Source organism: Prosopis cineraria, unplaced genomic scaffold, assembly GCF_029017545.1.
Source record: "Prosopis cineraria cultivar Desert tree isolate PC_DT_omini unplaced genomic scaffold, ASM2901754v1 PC8, whole genome shotgun sequence".
Taxonomy (NCBI): Eukaryota; Viridiplantae; Streptophyta; class Magnoliopsida; order Fabales; family Fabaceae; genus Prosopis; species Prosopis cineraria.
The window spans coordinates 363,334-388,040 of record NW_026555339.1 but is presented as its reverse complement, the minus strand read 5'-3'; the positions used below and the strand labels follow the sequence as shown (position 1 = coordinate 388,040).

Sequence of the window (24,707 nt, the reverse complement as noted above, 5' to 3'; positions counted from 1 at the left end):
TACGGCGTTTTCACTTCATCTCATGTTCCTTCCCATGCGGCTATACCTGCTCCGAAGTCTCTGGATGGGGTTGAGGAACCAAACAAGAAATCCTCTTGTGCACAACTGAGTGGGGCCTAATATTTATTGTCTACAATATTCACTTGTGTTAAAAAAAAGTACAAACTATCTCACTCTTAATAAACCTTAAATGATACGTTTAAACTTAAAAGTTCTGTGCAGTTACATATATCATCGCACTTGACATAATCTACATAAGATCTATTCAATTTGTTATCTGTTAAAATGAAAGTAGTCCCTAGTGGGGACACAGGTCACGCAGAGTACAAAATAGAGACATTGTGATCCCCCACCCCCTTTTTTTCAATGATGGTAGCAAATGGAGATTTTTTTTTTTTGGGTGAGGCGGAAATCAAGACGATGCTAACCACTTATTGTTGAATTATTTAGGCACATGCATGATTGAAATTGTGCTATATTCCTATATTCTCCATAAAAACTTGCATGATCGGGATGAGGGGAAAGGCACTTATTTCGCTGTCAAGGAGGAGGCTCTTCCAGCTATTTCCTCCATCATCAGCACATTACAATTCTTTTGTGCCATCCTCATATTTCGTTCCACTCTTTTGAACCAGTCTCAGCCTGCCTTTCAGAATCAAAAGTCAACCCTTTTGATAATCATCATGGTTGACTTCAAGAACATTCACATTATGAGGCGCCTAAAACTGTTTTTTTTTTTTTCCCGTTTTACCCTCATTTCTCCCGCACTTTCGATCTATGGCAAAACATCAACTCGTTTTACCCTCATTTCTCCCGCGCGCGCACACACTGCAAAAAAAATTATTCGAGCCTAATTTTAGTTTCATGCTAAAATATCACTCATTTCATATTTTTGTATGTGAATTTGAAACAAAATTCATTTTTTGTAAAATTAATGAAAGATTTATTAGTGAAAAATTATACAATTAGAAAAAAAAAACAACAGTACAATTTCAACAAACTCATGTATTCCAGAAGTAAATCACATGATCAATTAATTCATTTTCTTGACTGATTTTTGGCAGAAGCAACTCAAACATACTTCCATGGCCTCTTCATCGTCAAGTCAGCCATTCAATATGACAATAGACATCGACCAATTGCCCAGAAATTCAAGCCTGCCAAATAAATGAACTAAGTGTCGGCAACAGGTCCCCTAACGAAAGTTGGAGTACGAGTTTCCACGCAGTTATAAACTTACAAAGCATCTTTCTTTTTAAATTTTGAGAAATAGAAGGCAACAAAACAAAAAAGCTCGCTGCTTTTGAGATGCAGGAGATTCAAAAAAAATTAAAATGAGTACCGAGTTTTGAGACTGAGGAATTGGGAATTACTAGTGTACATTCATTTACTCTTCACCATAGTCGAATGGAAGGACCTCCTCTGAGACATCAACCACTTCTTCAATTTCAATTTCCTTGGCCTCGTACTCCTCCTCTTCATCGCTGGCTTCTCCGTCCCTAAGTTTCTGCCTCTCTAACTTCTCTTCTTCATGCAGTCTCTTCCATTCATTTACCCATTTGTCCCATTCTTCTTTCAACATCCTCCTCTTCTCACGATCCTGCTCACTTAACAGCATTGATACATCTTGGTCTTCTGCCTCGTACTTCTTGCTATACTTCTTCAAGTTCTTAGCAATCTCTTCCTCTTTCTCAGGACTCAAGAAAGAGGGTGGCCTTGGCCGCCACAAGAACTGTGATTACCAGTCAAGAAACCATGTGATTAATGGCCATTTTTTGGCATACATTTCTTCAGAAACAGAATGGACAGATAAAAGCAAGGTTGGTAAAGTAATTACCTGAAAGAAATGATCCTTTAGTATCCGGTAGAGGAGCTTACCGTGAAAAGACCATATATTGAAACCATTTTCCATTTCATGAACGGAGGTCACCGAAGTTGCAACATACCTACAGATGCGAGCAGGTCAATACAGATACCGGAGCCACCTCATTCAATTAGCCTAAATAGAAAAACATCTCATCTTACAGACAATTGAATTTAGGCCTTCTTCATAAACAAACAACATTAAGAGCACATAAAGTAAGCCATATGATTCATACTTTCTGTACAAATTGCAAGTATCTACAATATAAGAACAGTATTTTTCAAGTTTAAAGCACAGACCATTTGTATTGAAATTAATCAGCACCAATAGAAAAGCACAGCCTAGTTACTTCAAACAAAACAATTATTTAATGCATGCACAGGCTAATTTAACTCCATTCACCTTCCCGTAGGATCCCATTCAATATCTGTAGCCATAAAATGCTCCGCTGTTGCCATGGTTTCAAGCTCATCCACATTATAAAATTCAAGCTGTCCATTAAAGCCCTTCAATCCTGCAAGTATTATGTAATGACCAGCAGGTGACCAGAAAAGAGCATTTGCCTGCTTCCCTTTGAGAGTTGCAAGCTTTGAAACCCGGCCAGTATTCTGAGCTGTTCGCATAGAGTAAAAACTAATATCAGGCCTTGGATTATCACCATGAATGACAGCAAACCTATGGCCTTTTGGCTCCCAGGCAAAGGCAATAATCTTGTCATTTTTATTCTCAAGCTCCAAAACTTCAATGGGTATGTCTCGCTCTTTAATACGGAAGAGTTCAAAGCCTGTGTATGTACTTTTCTTGGTTTTTGTATAACGATCAACCTTAACAGCCAGGTAGTCTCCACTGCTTTGCCAGTACATATTGCAATCGCTTACACTAAAAAGATTCTTCTGCCTAAGTTCATCTTTGCTGGGAATTTGAACCAAGCTCACCTGTAAAATATGCAAGCACAGGGCTTAAATCATCTTTTTTTCATACCCAAAGCAAAATCCTGTGTCCCTGTGTCCATGAACAAGAAGAGTTTGAACCATAAAAAGGGACTCACCCTAGCAGGCTGGTTCCCACCACCTAATTCTGGAACAAAAAGCGCGAGGATTGGATCAGTTGGCGACCAGCTGAAATCCATTACATTTTCAACCTTCAAGGACTTCTTGTCAATGAGGGAAAATGTCTCGGTCTCATAGATAGAGATCATATTTTTTCCCAGTCTTGCAAAATACTTGTCATCCTTACCTCCTCCCCATCTAGAAAAACAATATCCTTCCATCATGCCAACGAGTCACAAGCAAAAATGATTAAAATTGGGCCAAAGAAAACCAAATACCTGAATATGGGCCATGACACCCCAGTGACACCCCCACTACCTCCAGTTGCAAAATCATCTGCACTTCCCTTAAAATCTCTCATCACTTTCCCAGTCCTCACATCAAATATATTTATGACTACCCTCTGAATAAAGTAACTTAATTAGAAATAGCACCAAGATACAAATAACATAATAAAGAAAGAATTCAATATAGCAAATGCTTACATTTGCGTCTCGAGGATTGCTAGGTTCATGGCTGCTATAGGTTACCAAATACTTTTCACCAGGTGAGAAATCAATAAGTTTAACCTGCAGTTATATATGTTCATTAGTAAGTAATAAAGATAGTGTGCAGGCCCAATTATGCATAAACAAAATCCAAAATTAACCTGGGGATGAGCATAACGCATGAGACGGTTGAATGTCATTGCACCTCCCCAAACTGCTGCTCCCTGTCTGTGAACAGTTGCCAAGTATGTCCCAAGTGGAGACCATTGCACAAAGCTTTCAGTCCAAAACTGCAACGTAAACATAATTAAACACTCAGCATCTTATTGGCCAAAAAAACACTCAGCTTCATCATGCACAAATACTAGGTTGATATTGAGAGATTTTTTTTTTTTTTTGGGGAGGGGGAGGCTTCACTTACAGTTCGCTTATAAACAGGATCAGGCTTCAAATGCCTTGCATCATTCCACAACACCTCAGTATCTGAACCGGCACGAATTACAAACTGATCACGGGCTTTTGAATCAGTCAGCCACTGCTGAAGATTTTCCTGCAAGAGTATTTGACCAAACAATATAGTAAAGATCACTGAGTAGCTGTATCTATTTGTCTCTATAAACTCAATAGAAATTGAGAATGACGCAAAACCCTCATGATCTCCACCAAAATAGACAAATAATTATGGCGAGAAAATGATATGGCATAAAGAAGTGAGGGGAAAAATCAATTCAAAAGGCAGACTAGGAGAAAACAAGAAAACTAATAAATTTATCGTTGAATATAGAAAATTCCTGTCAACTTTAACATACCAAATGAAATATAAATTAGAATGTCCTGACTTATTGATTAGCATTTGGCCTTAATGTATGCCTTATTGACATTGATTAAAACATGAAATTCTAAATCATTCTGTGCTACATTTGATGATGGAGTCCAAAGAAAATGCGATGGAATCCTCATAGGTACCACAGCTTTGGTAAAAAACACAATTTGCATTAATATTTATTGGCAACATCGGAAATTTATCTTATTGCACCATGTATGTCTAAAACAACAAAAAAGGCACCTCACTTATACAAGAACAAAACTGTTTTAGCATATTACCCCTGGGGTATATGGCTTGGTTTCAGGGGGAGCCCACTCATCTGGAACTTTCATGAACCTCTCAAAGTCATCAAACATATTCACAGAAAAGATATGGGAGCGGTCCAACTTGTAACCATGTGTCTTCTCTTTAGCAAGCTCAGCTTCCTGCAATGCCATACAGACAAAGATAGGGAGTGATGAAAAGACACCTCGTCTTGCAGGTTTTATAACAGAATGAGCTACCCTATGGAATCATGTAAAATGCTTTTGTGACGGGCTGATGGAACAAAACATTCCCACAACATGATTTAGAGAGCATAAAAACTTAGGCATGAGTCGGAAACTGTCACAGACAAAAAACTTGCACCAATATAAAATGTACCTCTACATGTTCAAATTCAAAACAAATAATACTCAACATTCATGAGCCATACAATGAAATTATGGGAGAAAGTAATTGAGCACAGGTTGAGATTGGAGACAAGTATTTCTGAGAATCAGTTTGGTTTTATGCCAGGTAGATCAACTACAAAGGCGATTTATCTACTAAGGGGATTAATGGAAAAGTATCGCTGTAAAGATAAAGATCTACACATGGTTTTTATTGATTTGGAAAAAGCTTATGACCGTATATCAAGAGAAGTGCTTTGGAAAGCGTTAGAAAAAAAGGGAGTACAGATTGTTTATATTACAGCCATACAAGATATGTATCAGGGGGTAAAAACTAGTATAAGAACGCCTAGTGATCAAACAAAGGATTTTCCTATAAAGATTGGACTACATCAGGGATCATTTCTGAGTCCTTATTTGTTCAACTTGATCTTAAATGTTTTGACGGAACATATTCAAGGAAAAATTCCGAAATGTATGCTCTTCGTGGATGATATAGTTCTTATAGCAGAGACAAGAGAAGAGGTTAATTGCAAACTTGAGTTATGGAGGAGGACATTAGAGTCAAAAGGTTTTCTTCTAAATAAAAGTAAGACGGAATATTTATATTGTAAATTTGGTAAAGGACTATTCGACAATAATTTGGAAGTGAAATTGGGAGATCAAATTATACCTCAAGTGAAAAAGTTTAGATATTTAGGAGCCATTATTCAAAATGATGACGAAATCAGTGGAAATATTTCACATAAAATCCAAGCTGGGTGGTTTAATTGAAGAAAAGCTAAAGGAGTTATTTGCAACCGTAAGATGCCTAATAAACTTAAAGGAAAGTTTTATCGCACTGCTATCAGATCGGCAATGTTATATAGTAGTGAATGCTGGGCTCTAACGAGACAGCAAGAGCATAAAGTTGGAGTAGCAGAAATGAGAATGTTATGATGGATGTGCGGACATACACGTAAAGATAAAATTCGAAATGAGCACGTACGCGAAAAAGTGAGGGTGGCACCTATTGAGGAAAAAATGTTAGAAAATCAGTTAAGATGGTTTGGGCATGTACAAAAAGGACCAGTGAGAAGAGTGAAACATATAACTTTAAGTCCGATTAAAAGAGGTAGAGGAAGGCCTAAGAGAACACTCTTAGAAGTTATTGAACGCGATCTCTTAATTAATAATATTCCTAAAAGCTTGATAAATGATAGAGCACAATGACGTCTTGCAATCCATGTAGCCGACCCCACATAGTAGGATAAAGGCTTGTTGTTGTTGTTGTATTCAATACCATGGATGGCCAAAAAAAAAAGTCAATACCATGACACAGATGAGATCACTGAAACTTACTTCAGAGTTGGATTGGATTGAACATACAATTTCCATTTAAAAAAAAAGAAAAAAACAAAAAAACTACCACCCGTTTCCCCCATCACACTGCAAATTGCTCAGACACTTCCGCTCCTCCAAGAGGGAAGGGAAAGTGAAGGCCGAATATCGTATTTAGGTTTTCATATTCAGACAAAGCAATTTTTCTCTCATCAATCAGTGTTTTTAGAAGTAACATTATGTCTTCATTTGGCAACATGCTTTTGATAGAACTAGACAATCTAAAGAAAATAAGAAGCTGTAAATAAATCAGTGTGGTTAGCAGACTTGTCAATTAAATATTAGTTTGGTAGAAAATATACGCATGAGCAAGTTAGGATGGGGTAATGATGCACCTGAGGCGTATTATACTCAATAAAACAATAACCCAAAGTTTTATTCGTATCTGGATCAACAGGCATCCACAGACCATCTTCCTTTATCACGCCTATCTGGCTATAGATCTTTCTTATCACGCCTTCAAGCTTCTCAAATTTCTCCCGAGGAACTACGGGGAGATTGTCCACAACTATAATGTTGCCAAATCCAGTTTCAAACTCCTGACTATCCTCTTGGTAAATATCTTCATCGTCACTGTCATTCAAAAATAATGTATGATGAATGAAACCGGTCCTGAATGGCATACGGAGTGCAAACTAACCGCGCCTTTAAACAATTTTAAATTTAAATATATAAGAACCCTAACGAAGAAAGGAAAAAAAAAAAGTTTTGGCCAGCAAGATCATATTTTATCACATAGCAAGCCAATCATGGAAGGGCACGAACAGCAGGAAGTCAAAATCCATCAAAAAAATGGCAAACTACCCTCCAGTAATTCCTGGGTAACGCTACTTCTAAGTTGCAACAGAAAAAAGATGACGATACGCAGGTAGCATAATTAATCCAAGTTACTTGAAAACAATCAGCATACGAAAGACTTACCTTACTATGCCTAAGTCATCGCCGGGAGGGAGGCGAACAGAGTTGAGATCGATCGTGGACAGATCGACACCGAGACGGGACGCCGTCGCCTCAATCTCTGTCATCACTGCCACATCCGCCATGGCTGATTTCTGCTACTTCAACCAGTAAAAATTGTAATGGCTTTCCGATTCAGATTCTTCAGATAGAACCATCCGCGAAAATCTATGATAGAAAACGAAGCAGCCGAACCACACTGGCAGGAGGCGTGCCGCTTCCTTGGGTTTCTAGAGAGGTTTTTGTTTAAGTTCCTTTTTTTTTTTTTTGGGCCCCCTCATGATTTTGCCACGGTTATTTTTTTATTTATCTATTTATTTTTGTCAACACTCTTGCCTGAAGGGGCCTCTGTTGCCGTTGGATGTTGAGGGATTCAGTGATTATTATTTTCTTTCTTTTCATTACACCCAAAAGAATAAATGAATTTTTATATTGTATAAAATACGAATATTGAGGCAATTTCTAATTCAATTTCACTTATTTTACCTTAATTATTTAATATTTAATGACATTCAAATTAAGGCATTGTTTAAAAAATACTAATTGCTTCATAATTTTACAAAATGACTTATAAATATAAAAACTAATATTTATCTCTTATTTTTATTTGACTGTGAAAAGAAATACTTTAAATGATTTATAACATTTTTTAAATCTTTAAAATAATGAAATATTTTATCAATTGTTAAAAGACAAAAACTCAGTAAACGAAGAAATAAGAAATTAATGTCACACTGGCTTCTGTTTTTATATTTTACTGAGGATGAAATTGATTTTCTTAATCCTAATCTAAAATTTATTATTAACTATTAGTTGCGTAAAACAATTAAAACGGTAATTTGGACAGAAATAAAGATCATTTTTGTAATCTAAATCAGTTTTCCCCATTCCCACCACTATTCCACAACATGTGCGTGACTTTATCCTGCAAGATAAAAAATATCCAAGAAAAAAACAGAGCGAACAGACCAGCTCCAGTGTAACATCTACATAGGTGGTTGTTTTCCATTTTGCTAGTAGAGCCAATCAACTGCAGCCCAAGTGTCAGGCGTTATAACAGATAATTAACAATGGAATGGAACGGTATAATGAAAAGGCCTTGTAGCTTTTTTGATTTTGTTGTAAATTAATATACTGCATCCCAAATAAATATTAAAAAGAAGGAAATCAATGTTACCCAAAAATTAAAAAAAAAAAAAAAGCAAGATGAAGAATAGGAAAGAACATCGAGAATATTTTATAAATACACATCACAGATTTTCATTTGTCATAAATTGCTAGGTGCTGTGCACTAGCAATTCAGCAGATTTGAAATTAAGCTTAACAGATTCACGTTCTCAATTACCACATCCACTCCTCAGACTTATTCATCATCACCAACATCATCTCCATCATCAATCGGAATGTCCTCGCTGTCATAACCAATGGAACCTAGAAAATATATGCAAGATACAAGCAACTCTGAGAAATGGGAAATATACAAATCACACAAGGTTAATGCAACTGGCTTAGAAATTAAAATCACATCTGCATGCCACTTCATCTAAGAGGTCCCATGTTGTACAATTAACGTGTTTCTCAGTTCCTAACTAACAGCGTCAAGAATTTGGTCAACCTCTAAAAGGTCCAGTTTAGACCAGTCAGCACGAATCTTTCTTTTATTAACATTATTTTTCGAGCTCAATGCATTATTATAAGCCTTCTTTTTTTATAACTTCATTTTATTAACATTAACATTGTTTATATAGCTCGACGCAGACACAAAAATTGAGCTTAGAAGCCATCTTGAAATCAAGCAGCCACTATATTTCCCTTTTGCATAAAGCTGTCAAGGCACTCCCAAGCAGTAGAAATACTATGAAAGACGGGGATTGTTATTCAGTTCTGAAGAAGTACTCCCTCTTATGGAAAAAAGAAGAAGAAGAAGTACTCCCAATTATAAGGCAACTTTATAAGTATTTCATTGCTCAAAATATAAGACAATTTAACAAAAATAAAGTTTTATTAATAATACTTTTACAATATTACCATTTAAGTGGAGAGAGATTGTAATGTAATGATTAAGTATATAGATTTAAAATTATATTAAATGAAGGGCATTTTAAAAATTTATATTTTTGCTTTGAAAAAGTAAGTTTATAAAATGTCGTCATAAATTTTATTAGTATGCATAATCTTGTCTCGATAATTTGAGATGGAAGATAATTTGAGACCAAGGGAGTATTATAATAGAACCTCAAATGATCAGAACTACAAGCAGTTCAGCTCAAAGCTGGACATATATGGCTCCTACACAAAATCCTGCTAGGCTTGGCCACGATCTCTCACAGCATTATTAAAGTATAAAAAGCAGCGACTCAAAAATAGATAGCTCAAACCTCAAACTACAAGTGCAGACAGCCAACCAAGAGAAGGAGAGTGTAGGAAATGTTGGTCCCATACAAAAAGGTCATTCAGGAGCAAATCTATAGGAATAATCTCTAGTTCTCTGCCCCATCTTGTGTTTCATACAAAAAGAATTCATTTCTCATCTATAACCAATTTGGAAAAAGAAAGAGGCTGAACTTTACCTCTTTGAATTGAGGGAGAAGGATAAGGTGGTAAGCCCTGTAGTTCAGGAGTGCTATCAAGAAGATACGGAAGTCCTAAGAGCTGCAAAAGAGATTCTGTCTGTGGATTTCGAGGATTCACTGCAAAGAATCAAGGGGGATCAAAAAGAAATAAATCATCTAAACTTTTAAGATCATGAGAATAACCAATAGAAGAGAGCTCAGCTTTATTTTAATGATTTTGGCCAACAAAACAGATCAAGTTAGTAAAATCCATTAAACAGGGGTGTGAATTGTGATTATAAAAGAAATGTTAAGGCAGTAGACTAAAAAGTAACTAAATATCAGCTAGCAACTAAAACTATCATATTATTATTGCAAAAGGCTCATTTACGGCATTCTTACCTGCAACCCAAAAGGGTGGGAATTGAAGAATCATACATGCATAATACTTGTAAAAATTGCATTTATATTCTACACATTCAACCAAATCAGAAGAAGGTATAGACAAGAAAAGCAAACTCATGAATTGACATCCCTACGTCACGCAAACTCTAAATTTATAAATAATTTAAGATGCTTTATGCATTCAAATGAAAGGAGTATTTTGAACTAGATGTCTTTACTAAACCACCAAACCGTAGAGCGTCCAACAGTCAAAATGAACAAATCTACAATTGATTAGAGACAGACAAGTGATGTGACTTGTGCAAGCATGTTAGCGAAAGAAGCGCACAAATGAGACCAAGAGAGCTGCAAATTAGCCCAAATACTGTAAGTGATGGTGAATATAAAAACATGAATTTCATTAACCAAAAAAAAAAGGCTTAAAGAAACCAAAATTGTTGTACACTATGCAAGCTTACTGATGTGAGATGAAGAATTACCAGCAAAGCTACCCCTGACGTTGGATTGAGAAGGATCGTAACATGGAGCAGTTCTAACAAATTCAAAAGGCTTGTGCTCTCTCTCTTGCAGCCTGCTTCTAACCCATTGACGACAGTCCTCCATCTCAAGATCTATACCTCTATCAGCAAGCAAGCACAGCATCATTTTATTTGTGAGGCGAGAAAAGGGAGGACAAAAAAGATTTTATATAAATGTTAAGTAAGGTACTTTCACATCACGTGCAAACTCACCTGAAATCTGCAGCTTTGGCAGTTAAAGGGAAGACAGGGTTGAACCGCCGTGTTATAGCTAACCATTCCTCATCATACTTAATTTCATAAGGTCCTGCCTCTGATTCAATTTCCACAATCTAATGACACAGAAAATGCCAAAATTTAAGTCACTAACTCAAGCACTAATTGCAAGAAACACTTTGGACACTATTGATATTTAATGTACATACAATACCTGTAAGAAATCCCGACCAGCAATGCACTTATCTAGAGCAAGAAATTTTGTCTGAGAGCCACCATCTCCATGTTGAACAAGAGCAGCAAACTTGCAGTGTAAGTGAGCTGAAAACCAATACCGTGGTTTCAATTTTTCCAGGAGTTGAGCTGCAGCCTTACTCCCAAGTCTTCTTTCCTCTATCTAACAAATGTTTTAGGTAACTGAAGTGAGGCCACCATATTTTTTTTAGGATCATTAAATGTTGTCGAATTAAACATTACACACCAAGGGGTGGTTAGTTTAAAAATGGTGAATATTAAACAACAAAAAATTCCTCGTATACATTTTCACAGTTATTGCATACCATCAATGCTAATGTCAATTACACAACCAGAAAGATAGTGGTGTAACAGTTCTAAAAAGACAAAATCCAAATAAGAACAAGTTTGTGCACATGATGGAAATACTTTATGCAATTGGTTATTGGTTTTTTTTTTTTTTTGGCCAATGAGTCAGCAATCTGACTTGACTTGCCATTGCAAGCAGAAAACAGCGATATAAATCATAGCTAAAATCCTGCCCAAGCAATGATGACTGAACAACAGAGGCAAACATGAATATATCATAATATTGTACTATCTAGATATTCATACTCATGATGAGTCATAAATTGACAGTGATCCAAAAATAGACTAAAAGAAGCATGGATACTGACAAAGACAGTGCATTTCTTGGTAACCTCAAGAGCCGAGGTACGTTGAAGTGACAAAAGTGTTTGTCATGAGTATTAGACATTAGTGTCAAAATTAGCACAACTAGTGTTTACGTTTCCGTGAAGCTAAACCCAAAAACCAATATGACAGATTCCACACTGAATTTTAAAAACGAACACTTTAACATCCCTTGGTGCTACTCTAACATCTTTCCTACCATGCTGAATGTTTAATTCCAGGTGTTCTGGCAGGAAACTGATACCTGGGGGAAATCAGCATTGATGATTCATCATAGCATGATTTAATTTGTTAATAGGGATTCCTAATAGATGTGCAATGCCTTAACTCTACATGGAAGGCATTGTTGGTTTCTTATATTGGATAAGAAAATCACATATGATATCAGTTCTTTGTAATTTTCTTGTCCAAATGGCATATGCATTCTGTTCACAGTAATTCTTGTTTCCCTGTCAGTTGAGAGGCTGCTGTATCCTCGACAAAGCACTAACAAAAAATATAAAACCAAGAACCAATAACCTGGTTTGCTTAAGATAAAAAAAATAAACTCATCATTTAACAATCAACTAGACAATTACCTCCTGCTTAAAAAAATGTTTGCGCTGAATGAGATCCTTCCAATCCCCACAATCAGTGATTCCCACAGGCCAGTCATGCGAGAGAAAGATATCAAATGGTTCCTCAACTTGAATGAGCTTGTGAACATCGTATTCACGAACATGATACACAGACCTGATTGTACTTTGATCATAAGGAGGCCTCTCAAAATGTCCTGCTCAAAGAAAAGACCTGTGTCACTGTTCTTACAGGACAAATGCCTCGTGCAAAGCTATAGCTTATGGTACTTTTGCATATAACTCAGTATTATCAATGAAATGAAAATGACGTGCGAGCGGGAGGCAGTCGAGAATCGACATGAACCCATGATTCATGCCATGATCAAAGATGAAAAACAAATAAACAACCTAATTTATAATCACGTGCATTGTAAATCCCAGACACTCCACCAATTCGGATATTCCCAAACCTGACCACCCCAGCAACTCCCAAGAAATATATATTAGGCGCAGCCCATCCTCCATAATACCTAGCAGAAATAACCAACAAATATCAAAGGCCTAGGCTGCCAAAGCCATGCTGCAATAAACTTTTAAAGAGAGACAGATGTACTCGCGAAACTTAAACTTGTACTAAAGCAAGTAACAGGTAATTCAGTAAAAAACCCAAAAATAACATTTCAGTAATACTATATCGGATTAAAGCACCCCGACTCACAATTCCCACAAGTAATTAGATGCTTCGTGGTTTCCACCAATGAATATTGTCGGATACGGGGCAACCTCCAACCCCGAATAGTACTTCCAGAATGAATTCATAGAGCGATAGCGCGGCGGCACGTTCAAGCTCTTCAAATCTTCTTCGTTACGGACAGCCTGAAACCGGGAGATAACTATGTTTGCTGAGGAAACTGAAGCTTAATGGAATTAAGGAAGTGAAAACGATGGCTCAAGGTCAGAAATGGGGGCCTACCTGAAAATCGCCGCAGCAGATGAGGAGGTCGATTTTGGTGTTGTGTATTTTTTCGAGATGTTGAATGGTTTTATAGACATTGTCCAGGTCGCCATGCATGCAACCCTCCACTGCTATCTTCATCTTTCGAACTTCCGGAGACAGAAGAGGCTCTGGAGTCTGGAGGGAAATACTAGGGTTTAAGCAGATGCCGGGTTTTTTAGTGATCAGAGACGTTGGTTTGAAGTGAACAACTTCTCTCTGGGAAACAAATAAAAACAATAGTTAATTTTGATCCTGAAACTGGCAAGAATGTGAAGGAGGGTGGGGGGCAATTATTTATGCATGTTTGTGCATGAGAAAGAGAAGAAAGTAGAACAGAGGAAGAAGCGATTGAGTAGGAGAGAGTAGTGTTATCGTGGATTGACGCTGGTGAACGTTTCTATCCTGAATTTATGTGGGAGTTGATAATTAGTGTTCTGCAAACAAATTATCAAAACAGAAAAAGAGAAAAACAAAAACAAAAAGAAGATCAATGAAAAAAATAGAATAGCAAAAGATTAATTTAATTAAAAGTCCAGGTGTATTTTATCTTCAATTTATTTACAGATGAGCACTTAGTATTTTAAATTCTCAGTCATAACGATTTTGCTCTTAAACTAGTTAAAATGATAAGTCATATCGATCATCAAGCTAGGTGAGGCGGGAAGAAAACTTACCCAAAATGCCAGGCATCTGACCGCGTCTTCCTTGGGTCTTACCCCCTTCGTTGTCCGATTAGGAATTATTCCTCTCAATTGCTGCGTCGTCAGCCCCAAATTTAAATCCTAGCCCTGAGGTTCGTTCTATCACTGACAAACTCATTCACAAACTTAAAAACCCCCATACAAGGTGTGGACGACGCTTTTTATTCCATTACAATAGTTGAAGCCCAAAACAAAGTGCGTTCATGCAAGCTTGCCTTTAGATAACCCAAGAGTCAAAGCTAAATTAAACACTACTAAGATAAACAAGGCTTGAGAGGAATATTTTGAAAGAAGATGAATAATAGCCATCTTGGAGTGGAAATGGAGAGGATTATTCTTACCTTTCTATGGGAGTCGCAATAATAGCTATCATCGTTGATCATGAAAATAGTACAAAGGTCTCGCCAAGGGTTGTGTAAATTTGACTTTATTGCCACCAATAGGCAAGGGATCAGTCTATTTGTGCTCATCTTCTCCGGGTAAGATATTAGAAGATGTCCCAAGATGAGGCAAAAATAGAGAAATGTGAGACCGAACCCAATATTATTGTCATGCAAGATGAAAACACCAAATTTATTTCATTAAATAAAATGAATTATTAAAGTAGGGCAAAGCTCAATGCTTTATTAATCATTACTCGATACTTTATCTTCAACTTCAATAAGTAATTCAATCAATTAATTTCTATTACTTGGCCATTTTGAAAAGCAATAAGAGCAAGGAGAAATCTCTTGATTTGGCTACGCTTGAGTTTAAACCAACCGAGGTAGTTGCATATACAATAATAATCGATGAATCTGGTGGAGAGCTTGAAAGTTCCAACACTATGCTTCTCAACTTCAGAGTTGTCGAAAAGGACAAGAAATAAAAGACAAACGGGGGTCAAACTTGAGGTTGACATTTCAAGGCATTTGGTATTTTGGGTGAGATTTCTTCCCCACTCGCTTGGCTTATCGATCAATGTTTGAGGATTTAATGTCGAGAGCAAAATGATTACAATAGAGTTAGAGTTTATGACACCATGTGCTCTTCTGCTAACAGGTTAGGAACAAAAATAAATGTTAACTTATTAATTAATTGACGATATCAAGACCCATTTATTCAAGATTAAAAAAATAAATGATTTTTAAATAATTTAGAGATTTTTTAAAAAAGATTAATTTTATAGATATTTTATAAAAAGCATACATTATTTTATATTTAATTACAATAATAAAAAACAATTGGATAGTTATTTTTAAATTTTATGATATTTTTTTATTTTCATTTCATAAAAATAATTTATTATTATATTATTTTAAAATTTTATGATATCTTTATGTATGCTATCTCTTTAAAATATTTTATCTCATCTATCACATTATATTATTTTTAAAAACTATTTAAAATAAATTTTTAAGGAATTTAAATAGATATTATAAAATTTTATAGAGTAGATTAAAAAATAAGTAATTTTTTTAATAAAATAAGCTACTACAGAAAGCGAAATAAATAAACAGCGAAATTCAAATATTTTGGAGGTCCATACAATTTTAATAAATAAATATATTTTTTAGTTTTGAATTGGCATTTCGCTCCTTTTTCATGGCATGGGGTGCTTGGTTTGAGTCTCGGAGCATTGAAAATTGGAAGAGGAAAGGAAGAGGGGAGAGAAAATGGGGCATAATTACCAGCACCGCCATCAAGCAACCGACGGACTTCTGAGCTTATTCACAAAAGCGAATCATGATCTCGCTCTTGTCCATCTCAGGCTCGAGAAGGAATTTCAACAAGTTTACCCCGACAACGTAAGAAATTCCACTCTTCAATCTTTTCCCGGATTTTAGTTTTACCTCAATCGTCGCCATTTAATTTATCGGAATTCCGTAAGTGTCTAGCATCTCGAGCCTGTATATTGGTTTTGCGGCTTAATCGGTTCGGATTCACTTCCCATTTCATTGGGTGGTGTGCTGTGCTGGCAGGCAAACCCTATGAAGCTGGTTTATAGGATCAAAAAGATACAAGAAGATGTATCAACTTTAAAAGAGCAGTGCCACGAGCTATTGGCAGCTAAACAGGTATACAATTTATGCCTTTTCAAACTGTGCGCCAAGGAAAAGATATTTCCGAAGCGCGTTAGACAAACTTACTAGTATGTTTTCCCATTTCATCAGCAGACCCAAATCGATGTATACATAATGGTTCCTTGCTCGTATTTTGAAGCTGTTGCCTCTTATATGCAGGATTTGATCGATAAGGCTCAGAGAACTCTAGTTGAGAACAGAGATTTGGTGCAGCGCATGCATGCATCCATGAGTACCTCTCTAACTGATGAAGATGATTCCGCATTCACTAACTTCAAGCAGGTAATTGCGTGTTACTGTCTTAAAAATAAAGTGAAAGAAGAGTAGCTCCTTCCTATTGTAAATATCTTTTACTCTTCATATTTTCCATGCATTCGTTTGGTGTTGAGTTGCTCAAAAGTTCAAGATTGGCATCGGATAATGAAGTTATACAATTTCTACAGTTGGATATGTTCTTTCATTCAATTACTATTTCAAGGTCCACTATGCTTCCCAATGCCCATTAATGTAGTCAAAGGTGAAGGCACTCTCAACCCGTTTGACCGGTAAAATGCCTAAGGCAAGAAGTGCTAGAAAGACATTCACCTGAGTGAAGTGTAAATTGAGGAGTCTATGAAATATTTGTGCGTGCTTTTGATTGCAAAGGAGAATAAATTTCACATCCTTTAAATTGAGAGCATCATAGCTCATGAATGGCTTTATTGAACTGTCTTTCATATATTTGTGCTGACGTTTTTGCACAGGAGAATAAAAGTGTAATGTATCATCTTCCATTTTGGAGTGTGCTAAACTGGAGAATGAATGTGATGATAATTTATACGTTTATCTTTTGGCATCTTAAAGGGTTGCCTATTTTCCAAATGGTGTTCATACTTTTTGCACCATTTGCCAGCAAGCAACCAAGATTAAAATATGCGGCATTTGCTTAGCATTCATCCAAGCAAAGATTCCTTGGGCGGCTTTCCAGTTGCTCAGCCTGCATGACAGTTTTGTTTTGATTTTTTTTTTTTTTTTGGGTGTTTGGCGACCCTTGATAACTAATTTTTGCTGCCGCAATTTTAACTGACCATGCAGATTATTGAAGAATGGACAGCACAAGTAAGATCAAGAACAGGTAAATTTTTCTCTCTCACTCAATGAATTTGATTGTCATTAAATATTGATTTGGGTGTCATTATTCACGAGTATTGGAAGCAAATTTACTAGTTTCAGAATAAAGGTTCAAATTAAATGACAGTTTTATGCAAGACAAATATACAGATGTCAGGAATTCTGCTCTGCGTAAATTTCACATGTTTAGTGAGGTGGTTATTTATGAATATAGTTCTCGACTTGTTTATCCTTTATCTTGTTTTTTTTACCTTTCTGCTTCATTTATTTGTATTCCTCTTGAAACTAATGGATTAATTAGGGACACTTGTGTCCAAAGTGCCTAGGGACTTCGGATGGTAAAGAGATGGGAAGAGCGTTGGGATTGGGATCCGCTGAGGGAGGGAAAGGGAGGAGTGTTGGGCTGGTGGGCTTGCAGTGAAGTAATTTTTGAGTTTCCCTATTCATGTGGACTTTCAGCCTTCAGGGTCAAGATTTGTATGAGATAGCTATTCTTGAGCCTCCGTGAAAATTGTTAGACCTTGCCTTATAGGATTCAGTGTTTCTATGGTAAAAAAAAGCGCAGAAAGCTCTAGAAGGGGAGGGCGATTGGATGATGAGGATGTAATGAAATCTATTCTGATTTCTTCTAATAAGAGGCGAGCATTCACATTTAGTTCCTGAAATTTTATTCAAGTTTTATTCTAGTTCCAGAAGTTTATTTTATTTCAATGTAAACCTTCAAAGAGTTCAATGTTGTCTTTTCCCCAAATGCCAATTCACTCGTGCTTTAAGCACCTGTTGTTTGGGAGATTTGAGTGGATCAAATTTGATATCATAAGGAGATAGATTTTTGAGTGTAAGAATGATTAGAAGCATTGTGTAGAAAATTGGACAAGATCAGCGAGTTGAACTAAAGAAACTAGCGAATTAGCGCCTAAAAAAACTAATTAAAAATTGGTGAAACTAATCAAAATTAGATTGATCAGCGGGTTAGCCATTTTAGAAAAGGTCATTTTTTCTTTCCCCTCAAAAATGGGCACATCATGTTTCCATCTCTTCCAAAGTCTGAGTGACTACTAGAAGGAATGGGATGTTGCAAAGGGGAAAAAACAAGAGAAGTTAAGTTAAGACAGGCTTGGGCCCCGTTTTTCCCTTCTTTTTTTTGGGCTGGGATTAATTACCATGACTGTGTGTTGCAGGGGACGAAACACATGATTCCGACTCTGGAGATGTCAACAAGCTGCTCTTCTCAGCTATTGTTGAAAGCAATTGAACTGCTCTAATGAGGATTCTAGATGCCACCGTTATTTCGTAGAACTCTGCTTCATTTAGAAAGCTTTTCTATTTTTTCCCAAAAGCTGTTTGTACGTAAACCTCTCAGTTCTCATTATTCAATCTCAATGGAATCTCTGTTTATTTAAAAAAAAAAAATCTCTTCGTGACGTCAGATCGCTCCTTAAGGTTGGTCGCATTTGCAGTTTTGGAAGATAAACTCTTGAGCCATATTTACTGTGGCTATCAGTTCGAAATTAGCATTGGCTCTAAAATAGCCAAGAGATTAAATGAATGAGATGTTTTCTTCCAAATACCCAGAGGGCAGCATGAAAATAAGGTGAACAGATTTTTAAATCCTCTGGTGGTGTTGTGACATCAGTTGGACCCAAGTGCATGCTTTGCAGCTTTAGAATTCATACATTCAATATTGCAGTAACTCGTAAATATCTTCCGTTCCTGGAGCTGTATCTCTTCATGCAAGATGGATGCTGGAAGTTCTTTAAATCGCCCAAGGAGATGGCAAGAATTGTTGCAGAGTGGTCTGGTCTAAGAGCTGGCGAGCTAAAGGCGATGTCATAAACTGCATTGAGGTTAGCATGACCAGGTGCTGTATTCAAGTTTGTTCACGACCTTCTTGAGTTTGTTGGACAAGGAAGTTCCTGGCCAGAAGTTAAAAAAAATACACAAAGGATATTCATATTATTGATCTGGATTTACGTAGACCCATGGAAATAGAGAGAGGCAAAATAAAATATACAGCCATCATCTCTGTGTAATCCGTGTCCTGGTGTAAACAGCATGATGCTCTAGACCACTTGGCACATATCTTGGCACAGAGATAACGAAATACTGATAAAGGCATGGAGTAAACGAACCATGTGAGGCCTAACTGCCTAAGTGGTATCCATAAACAAGCCCAATAGGCCCAGTACTTATTCCACATCACCATAGTGTCTTTGTCCAGCTTGGCTCATTTAGTCGGGCAATTTTCGTAGATTTGTATCTCTCAGCTCAAGATTGAGGTTCTTCAGCAATTTCCATTTCCATTTCATTATTTAGGTGGCGAGGCCTTCTGAGTGAAAATATGCAATAGCACTGGTTGTTTTCTGCAATCTGAATGTGTTTTGACCAACGTATTTGCGGTGTTGATGAGTCATATTTTGGTGCAAGCACAAATGTACTTGTTTTCCTCAACAGCGAAACGATCGGAGTGGGGAAAAGAAGTATCTTTTTTTTAAAAAAAAAAAAAAACTATGTTGGCTTTTTTTTCGGTCATATTTTTTTTGGTATAAAGACATGTTGGCTCTTTTTTTTAAAAAAAACATTCTTAATTTTATAACAACGAACTGTTTTGTCAGATGCGGGCGTACGGCACCGCCAAAAAATAAAAAGTCATGTCATCCATGATATTAAAATCCGGACGAGTGATTAAAGGGAACCGTGATTGAATGAGTTAAGTGGTTCAAAATTTAAATAAAATAAATAATATAGTTTAATTAAAACATATAAAAATATTTGTATATAATTTTAAAAAGAGTAATATTTAAATAAAATGGTACTAATTTATAAATAAATAAAACATTTGTGTATAAATGACATATAGTCCAACAAAATAAAAGTACTAAAGTGCATATTTAACATATTGATATCTTTTATTTTTAACTCAAAATGATATCATTTTCGGCTCAATGATAAAAGAAATACAAACAATTTTTTGATTTAAAATATAAATATTTTTTTAAAAAATCATATATTAATAAAATCTTCATTTTTATAAAAATATATATTATTTTTCCCTTTTATCCCTAATTTTTGTTACCAACATACTTCATTATAAGCATAATATGCATTTATATAAATATCTAAGTTAATAAATATAATTGATAAAATGAAAAGATTATTTTTTTACATATACCAGGTGTTTATATGTTGAATGAAGATTAATTGAAGAGAGATGTTATATTTTGAATGTCAGGCAATACACACCCGTAATCTACTCATCCAAAACTTTTAACCTGATTGATTAGGAGACTAATTTAATGGTTCATTTGTCTGACCAACCCAAGTTGAGTTCATCGTAAGCCTTGTTTTCTTATTAACAGCTGGTTGCCCGGATTGAGTTCATAATAAGCCCTGTCTTTTTACTAATGGTTGGTTGGTCTCCACTATAATAATTGTTAGGTTATTGTGAGAAAGAGACTAAGAATATGTCATGAGTTTCACATCAAACAGCCTCATAAATTAGGTGGGGTTCATAAATACGATAGGTTCTTTCACCTAACAGGCTAGTCTTTTGCATATGCTTTTCTTTTGAACTTGTGTTTGTTACATTGGTGCCCTCTCATAGGGAAATGGTGCCTAACTAACTTATAAACCACACTCCATAACATGACCTCTCGATGTGAGACTCATGACATAGCCCACCCTTTAAGAACTGGCATTCATGATAGCTCACACTTCATGACACTTCACTTAGCCTTCGAACAATCAACCCCTCTGTTGGAGGCCCTTTTCATGAATAGTGTCTCTTAATGAGAGCACTAATATCCGATAATAAGCTCTCTAGGTAAATCTCACTCCCCAAAAAGCCCTTTGTAAGGGGAAGGTGCCCAATTAAATTATAAACCACATTCTACCAATGTAGCCTCTCAATGTAGGAGCAGGAGCCATCGGGTTTATAAGTATAAGGAACTCTCCTTTTAGGTTCATGCTCTTTACATTAGTACTCTTATTGAGAAGTTGATATCACGAAAAAGATTACCCACAGAGGGTTTTGACTGGCAGGAGGCCGAGTAAAGTGCCGTGGAGTAGAATTACTAGGGACGTCAGCTCTCGACGGGATAACATTGTCATGAGTCTCACATCAGTAAGCCTCACAAGTGGTGTGGGGTTTATAAATGTGAAGAACTCTCCCACTCAATAGGTTAGTCTTTTAAAATGAACTATCCTTTTGTGTTTGTGCTCGTTCCAAAATACTAGGAAGTATTTTATGAATTTAAGAGGGGTTTTAATGGCTGGTTAAATATTAATCAATAAATCAATTAAAATCAATTAAAATCATTCATTTTTAATATTATTAAGTAGGAAAGCAGAATAACATCAGTGGAAGCAAGCAACCTTGGGATAGGAATAAGCAATATCCAAAGCTCAAGTATAGCATCTCGTTAAAGTATTCGGTGTAACCTGAAAATTTCATTTTGTTTTTGTGATATTAAGATAAACATGGCTAGATTCATGAAATCCATGAGGCAAGAGGCTGATGGTTGCCACACCAATTTATAATTAATTGGGCAGGTGTCACAGGTCTCCACACTTAATGACGATATAACGCCCCACACAACTACAAGAGTCACAACAAACGTCACCTCTTGCGCTAAGACATTGTTGCCCCTTTCATGCAACTGACACAGACAACAAAAGAAAAGTTGAACTAAAAGTTTGAAATCCCCAGTATGCCTTACATTTAGTTTATAGCTTGTCACAGAAAGATCATGCTAATTTTATAGCAAAAATAGAGCTCATTTCTGCTTAATCACACACCAATCATAAGAGAATAGATTACTCTGATGGGTTTAAGGTACTTGGCCGGGTTAGGGTTGATCGGAGCATTTGTGTTAATACAGGTTGCTTTTGCAAAAATAACTCAGGTTTGGGCATTCATAATTTCTTGTTTATCCATTTTCTTCTTGTTCTTATTAATGACGCTTTTCATATGATATTTAGATCAATTTAACTTCTTTTTAATATGTTACTTTCTGTGAGAACAAGATCAGAACTTAATAATTGGGTGTGATGAAACTGCAAAGATGTCAGTTAAGAAAATAATATATGGGCAGGGCAGGTAGTTCAATGCTATACGGGGAACTGTTCAGACTTGTGTTTGTGTTTCTAATTGTTTTCCTTATAATTTGTTATTACTTCATAATTAATTACATATGCTAAGAATTGCTATGCTGAAGATGTGCCCTATTTCTGCATAGAATTTTTAGAGAGTATAAACAGCCATTTGCACTGTGTTGCATTTGGATATCTTTGATGGCGATTCATTTACCCATTTCAGTCCTCAGAGAGAAGATCTACAAATTATTGAAAATTCCATATAGAAATCTTCACAAGGATGACTCTTCAGTCACTATTTCCTCTGGATTTAGTGCCACTCTTGGAATAGATGAGACTTACTAAACGGCTGAAACATATCTAAAACATAGTTTAGTTGTTGACAAGGAAATTAGTGAAAGAGAAGAGGAAAGGCCTTTGATCAAGAAAGATGAACCTCGCTTGCTCCTAGAAAATTGTGAATATTGTTCCTGGGAAATTGCCAAGTATGGCTTATATCTCTGCCAAATATAGTTTGCATCAAAGGTACAAGATTACTGTCAATCTCTTACTCTTTAATTTAGAGATTTGGGTCTCTGTTACCTTTCAAAATGTTTCTGGCTACAGGTACAAATAGCAATACTTGCATTATAAGATTATCAAACATTAGCCTAAATCGTATTAACACCACCAAAGATGAAAGTTTAAACGGGTTGTTTATTGCAGAATTGATTTATCATCACATAGAAATCATTAAAAACTAAGATGGTTGATAATCATGAGCCACTAAACAATAGGTATAAATTGAGACATGCCTACTAGAATTACAACCTGCTCTCTCAAGATGTTAAACATGTTCTGTGTCTTATCACGTGTGTTGCAATTGATTGGACATGTAGTATATGTCAAACCTGGCACTTGCAAATATAAGTATTGTGAGTACAATAATTCTGAGTTCCATATCAGGTCTCTTCATCCTTTTCTTTAGAGTTCTTATTGATCAGGACTCGATAAATATCACTAAGGTTATCTCTGTACTGATCAGCATGGCTGGTGTTGCCATGACAATAGTAGGGAAAACTTGAGTAGCAGATGACAAGCAGTAAGTTTAATGTTGCTAAACTTCCTTAATGCTTCATCTGACTTGGCAATATTAGATTGAGTACATGATGATCACTTTCCATGTTTGCGATTCTATCTGTACTTATTATTGTGTATTATATTGCTGTTGTAATTATTCTTTCAAATTCTTAAACTGGGACCTGCTCTTCTTGGTTAGGACTAGAAATCACGCTATTACTAGGGATACTCTTGGTCTGCTTTCAGCAATATTTTATGGCTTATTCACGGGTGTGGCTATCTATCTAGCTAGCTGTCTATTCTAAAGTTAAATTGACTCGTGACTCTGCATATTATAGTAAATCTAAGAGTCATCTAATTGCAGTGCTTCTTAAGAAATATGCTGGATCCAAAGGAGATAAGGTTGACATGCAAAAGCTTTTCAGCTACATTGGTCTCTACTATCTTGTTGGTTTTTGGTGGCTAGGTTAGTAGATTTGGCTCTAGACTCAACTATCGATTGAAAAATTATTCTGCAGTTTAGCAATTCAAACCTGGAATGCTCTCTTTTGTCACAAGAGAGGATTCAAATTTTATTCTAGATACTAAAAATTTTTGACTTAAAACTCTTCGATGCAGCATAGCTAATGAATGCTGTGGGAATTAAGCCTCCATTTGAATTTTTGAGTTCTTGGTCTACTGGGAAGATTGTGATTGCAAATGGCTTTATCTCCAACATAATTTCAGATTACTTTTAATGTGTTGAACACAAACAGCCTCTGAGGACTTAAGTTGAATAGTGATTGATACCTGGAGATTTAATTAACTCTAATGAATATTGTGACAGGGCACTTTCAATAGTATGGACGACTCCTCTGGTTGCTACATTAGGCATGTTGCTAACAATTCCTCTGTTATGGCGATGATTGCTGACATGGCAATACATGGCCGATAATACTCTGCAATCTACATGCTTGAATGCTTCCAGGTCTTTGTAGGATTTGTTTTGGCAAACCTTTTGGATAAGTTCTCAAGAAAGAAGTTAGAGATTACCTGATTAACCCGTGACTTCTGTGAAGCATATTATTGAACTGGACAGGAACTTGATGATATGGCTGGGATTTTTAATTGCCATTTTTAGAAGTAAAATAGATGGAAAGTTTGAAGTAGCAAACACTTTTGTTTCCTAGAATGCTTTAGTAGACCAACTTGATGATAAGACTCATGGTTGGTTTGTTTATTTGCTTGTTTTCGTATAATTGATAGGTTGGTCTTGTATTATAAAAGATTTAAGAAATAAACTACATTATTTATA

The 24,707-nt window shown here is 36.0% G+C and overlaps 3 protein-coding genes and 1 pseudogene across 6 annotated transcripts; 2 read left to right on the top strand and 2 right to left on the bottom strand.

The window, feature by feature from the left end:
- Window positions 1-255: 255 nt before the first annotated feature.
- Window positions 256-7,471, bottom strand: LOC129317832 (eukaryotic translation initiation factor 3 subunit B-like). Of its 3 annotated transcripts, none has more exons than XM_054962229.1 (12): window positions 7,179-7,471; window positions 6,593-6,830; window positions 4,506-4,652; window positions 3,823-3,951; window positions 3,563-3,691; window positions 3,399-3,482; window positions 3,192-3,316; window positions 2,913-3,111; window positions 2,267-2,799; window positions 1,838-1,946; window positions 1,374-1,732; window positions 256-828 (listed from the first exon to the last, which is right to left on the bottom strand). In XM_054962229.1, exons 1-11 carry the CDS (start codon window positions 7,298-7,300, stop codon window positions 1,388-1,390), a joined length of 2,160 nt encoding a protein of 719 aa, XP_054818204.1. In that variant the 5' UTR covers window positions 7,301-7,471; the 3' UTR covers window positions 256-828; window positions 1,374-1,387. The 3 variants fall into 3 exon arrangements, with proteins under 3 accessions (XP_054818204.1, XP_054818203.1, XP_054818202.1); XM_054962228.1 differs by lacking the exon at window positions 256-828 and adding an exon at window positions 1,007-1,157; XM_054962227.1 differs by lacking the exon at window positions 256-828 and having other exon boundaries at window positions 1,007-1,732; window positions 7,179-7,470.
- Window positions 7,472-8,425: 954 nt separating this feature from the next.
- LOC129317833 (lariat debranching enzyme) lies at window positions 8,426-14,209 on the bottom strand. Of its 2 annotated transcripts, XM_054962231.1 has the most exons (10): window positions 14,061-14,209; window positions 13,363-13,602; window positions 13,108-13,265; window positions 12,798-12,919; window positions 12,411-12,604; window positions 11,120-11,302; window positions 10,903-11,021; window positions 10,651-10,790; window positions 9,785-9,904; window positions 8,426-8,645 (listed from the first exon to the last, which is right to left on the bottom strand). In XM_054962231.1, the coding sequence occupies exons 2-10, from the start codon at window positions 13,483-13,485 to the stop codon at window positions 8,578-8,580; spliced, it is 1,227 nt and encodes a 408-aa protein (XP_054818206.1). In that variant the 5' UTR covers window positions 13,486-13,602; window positions 14,061-14,209; the 3' UTR covers window positions 8,426-8,577. The 2 variants fall into 2 exon arrangements, with proteins under 2 accessions (XP_054818206.1, XP_054818205.1); XM_054962230.1 differs by lacking the exon at window positions 14,061-14,209 and having other exon boundaries at window positions 13,363-13,820.
- Window positions 14,210-15,680: 1,471 nt separating this feature from the next.
- LOC129317841 (uncharacterized) lies at window positions 15,681-19,523 on the top strand. Its single transcript, XM_054962241.1, has 5 exons — window positions 15,681-15,874; window positions 16,049-16,144; window positions 16,310-16,432; window positions 17,225-17,264; window positions 18,442-19,523. Exons 1-5 carry the CDS (start codon window positions 15,743-15,745, stop codon window positions 18,513-18,515), a joined length of 465 nt encoding a protein of 154 aa, XP_054818216.1. The 5' UTR covers window positions 15,681-15,742; the 3' UTR covers window positions 18,516-19,523.
- A 3,318-nt stretch (window positions 19,524-22,841) lies between these two features.
- On the top strand, window positions 22,842-24,449 carry LOC129318290 (thiamine-repressible mitochondrial transport protein THI74-like; annotated as a pseudogene).
- The last annotated feature ends 258 nt before the right edge of the window (window positions 24,450-24,707 follow it).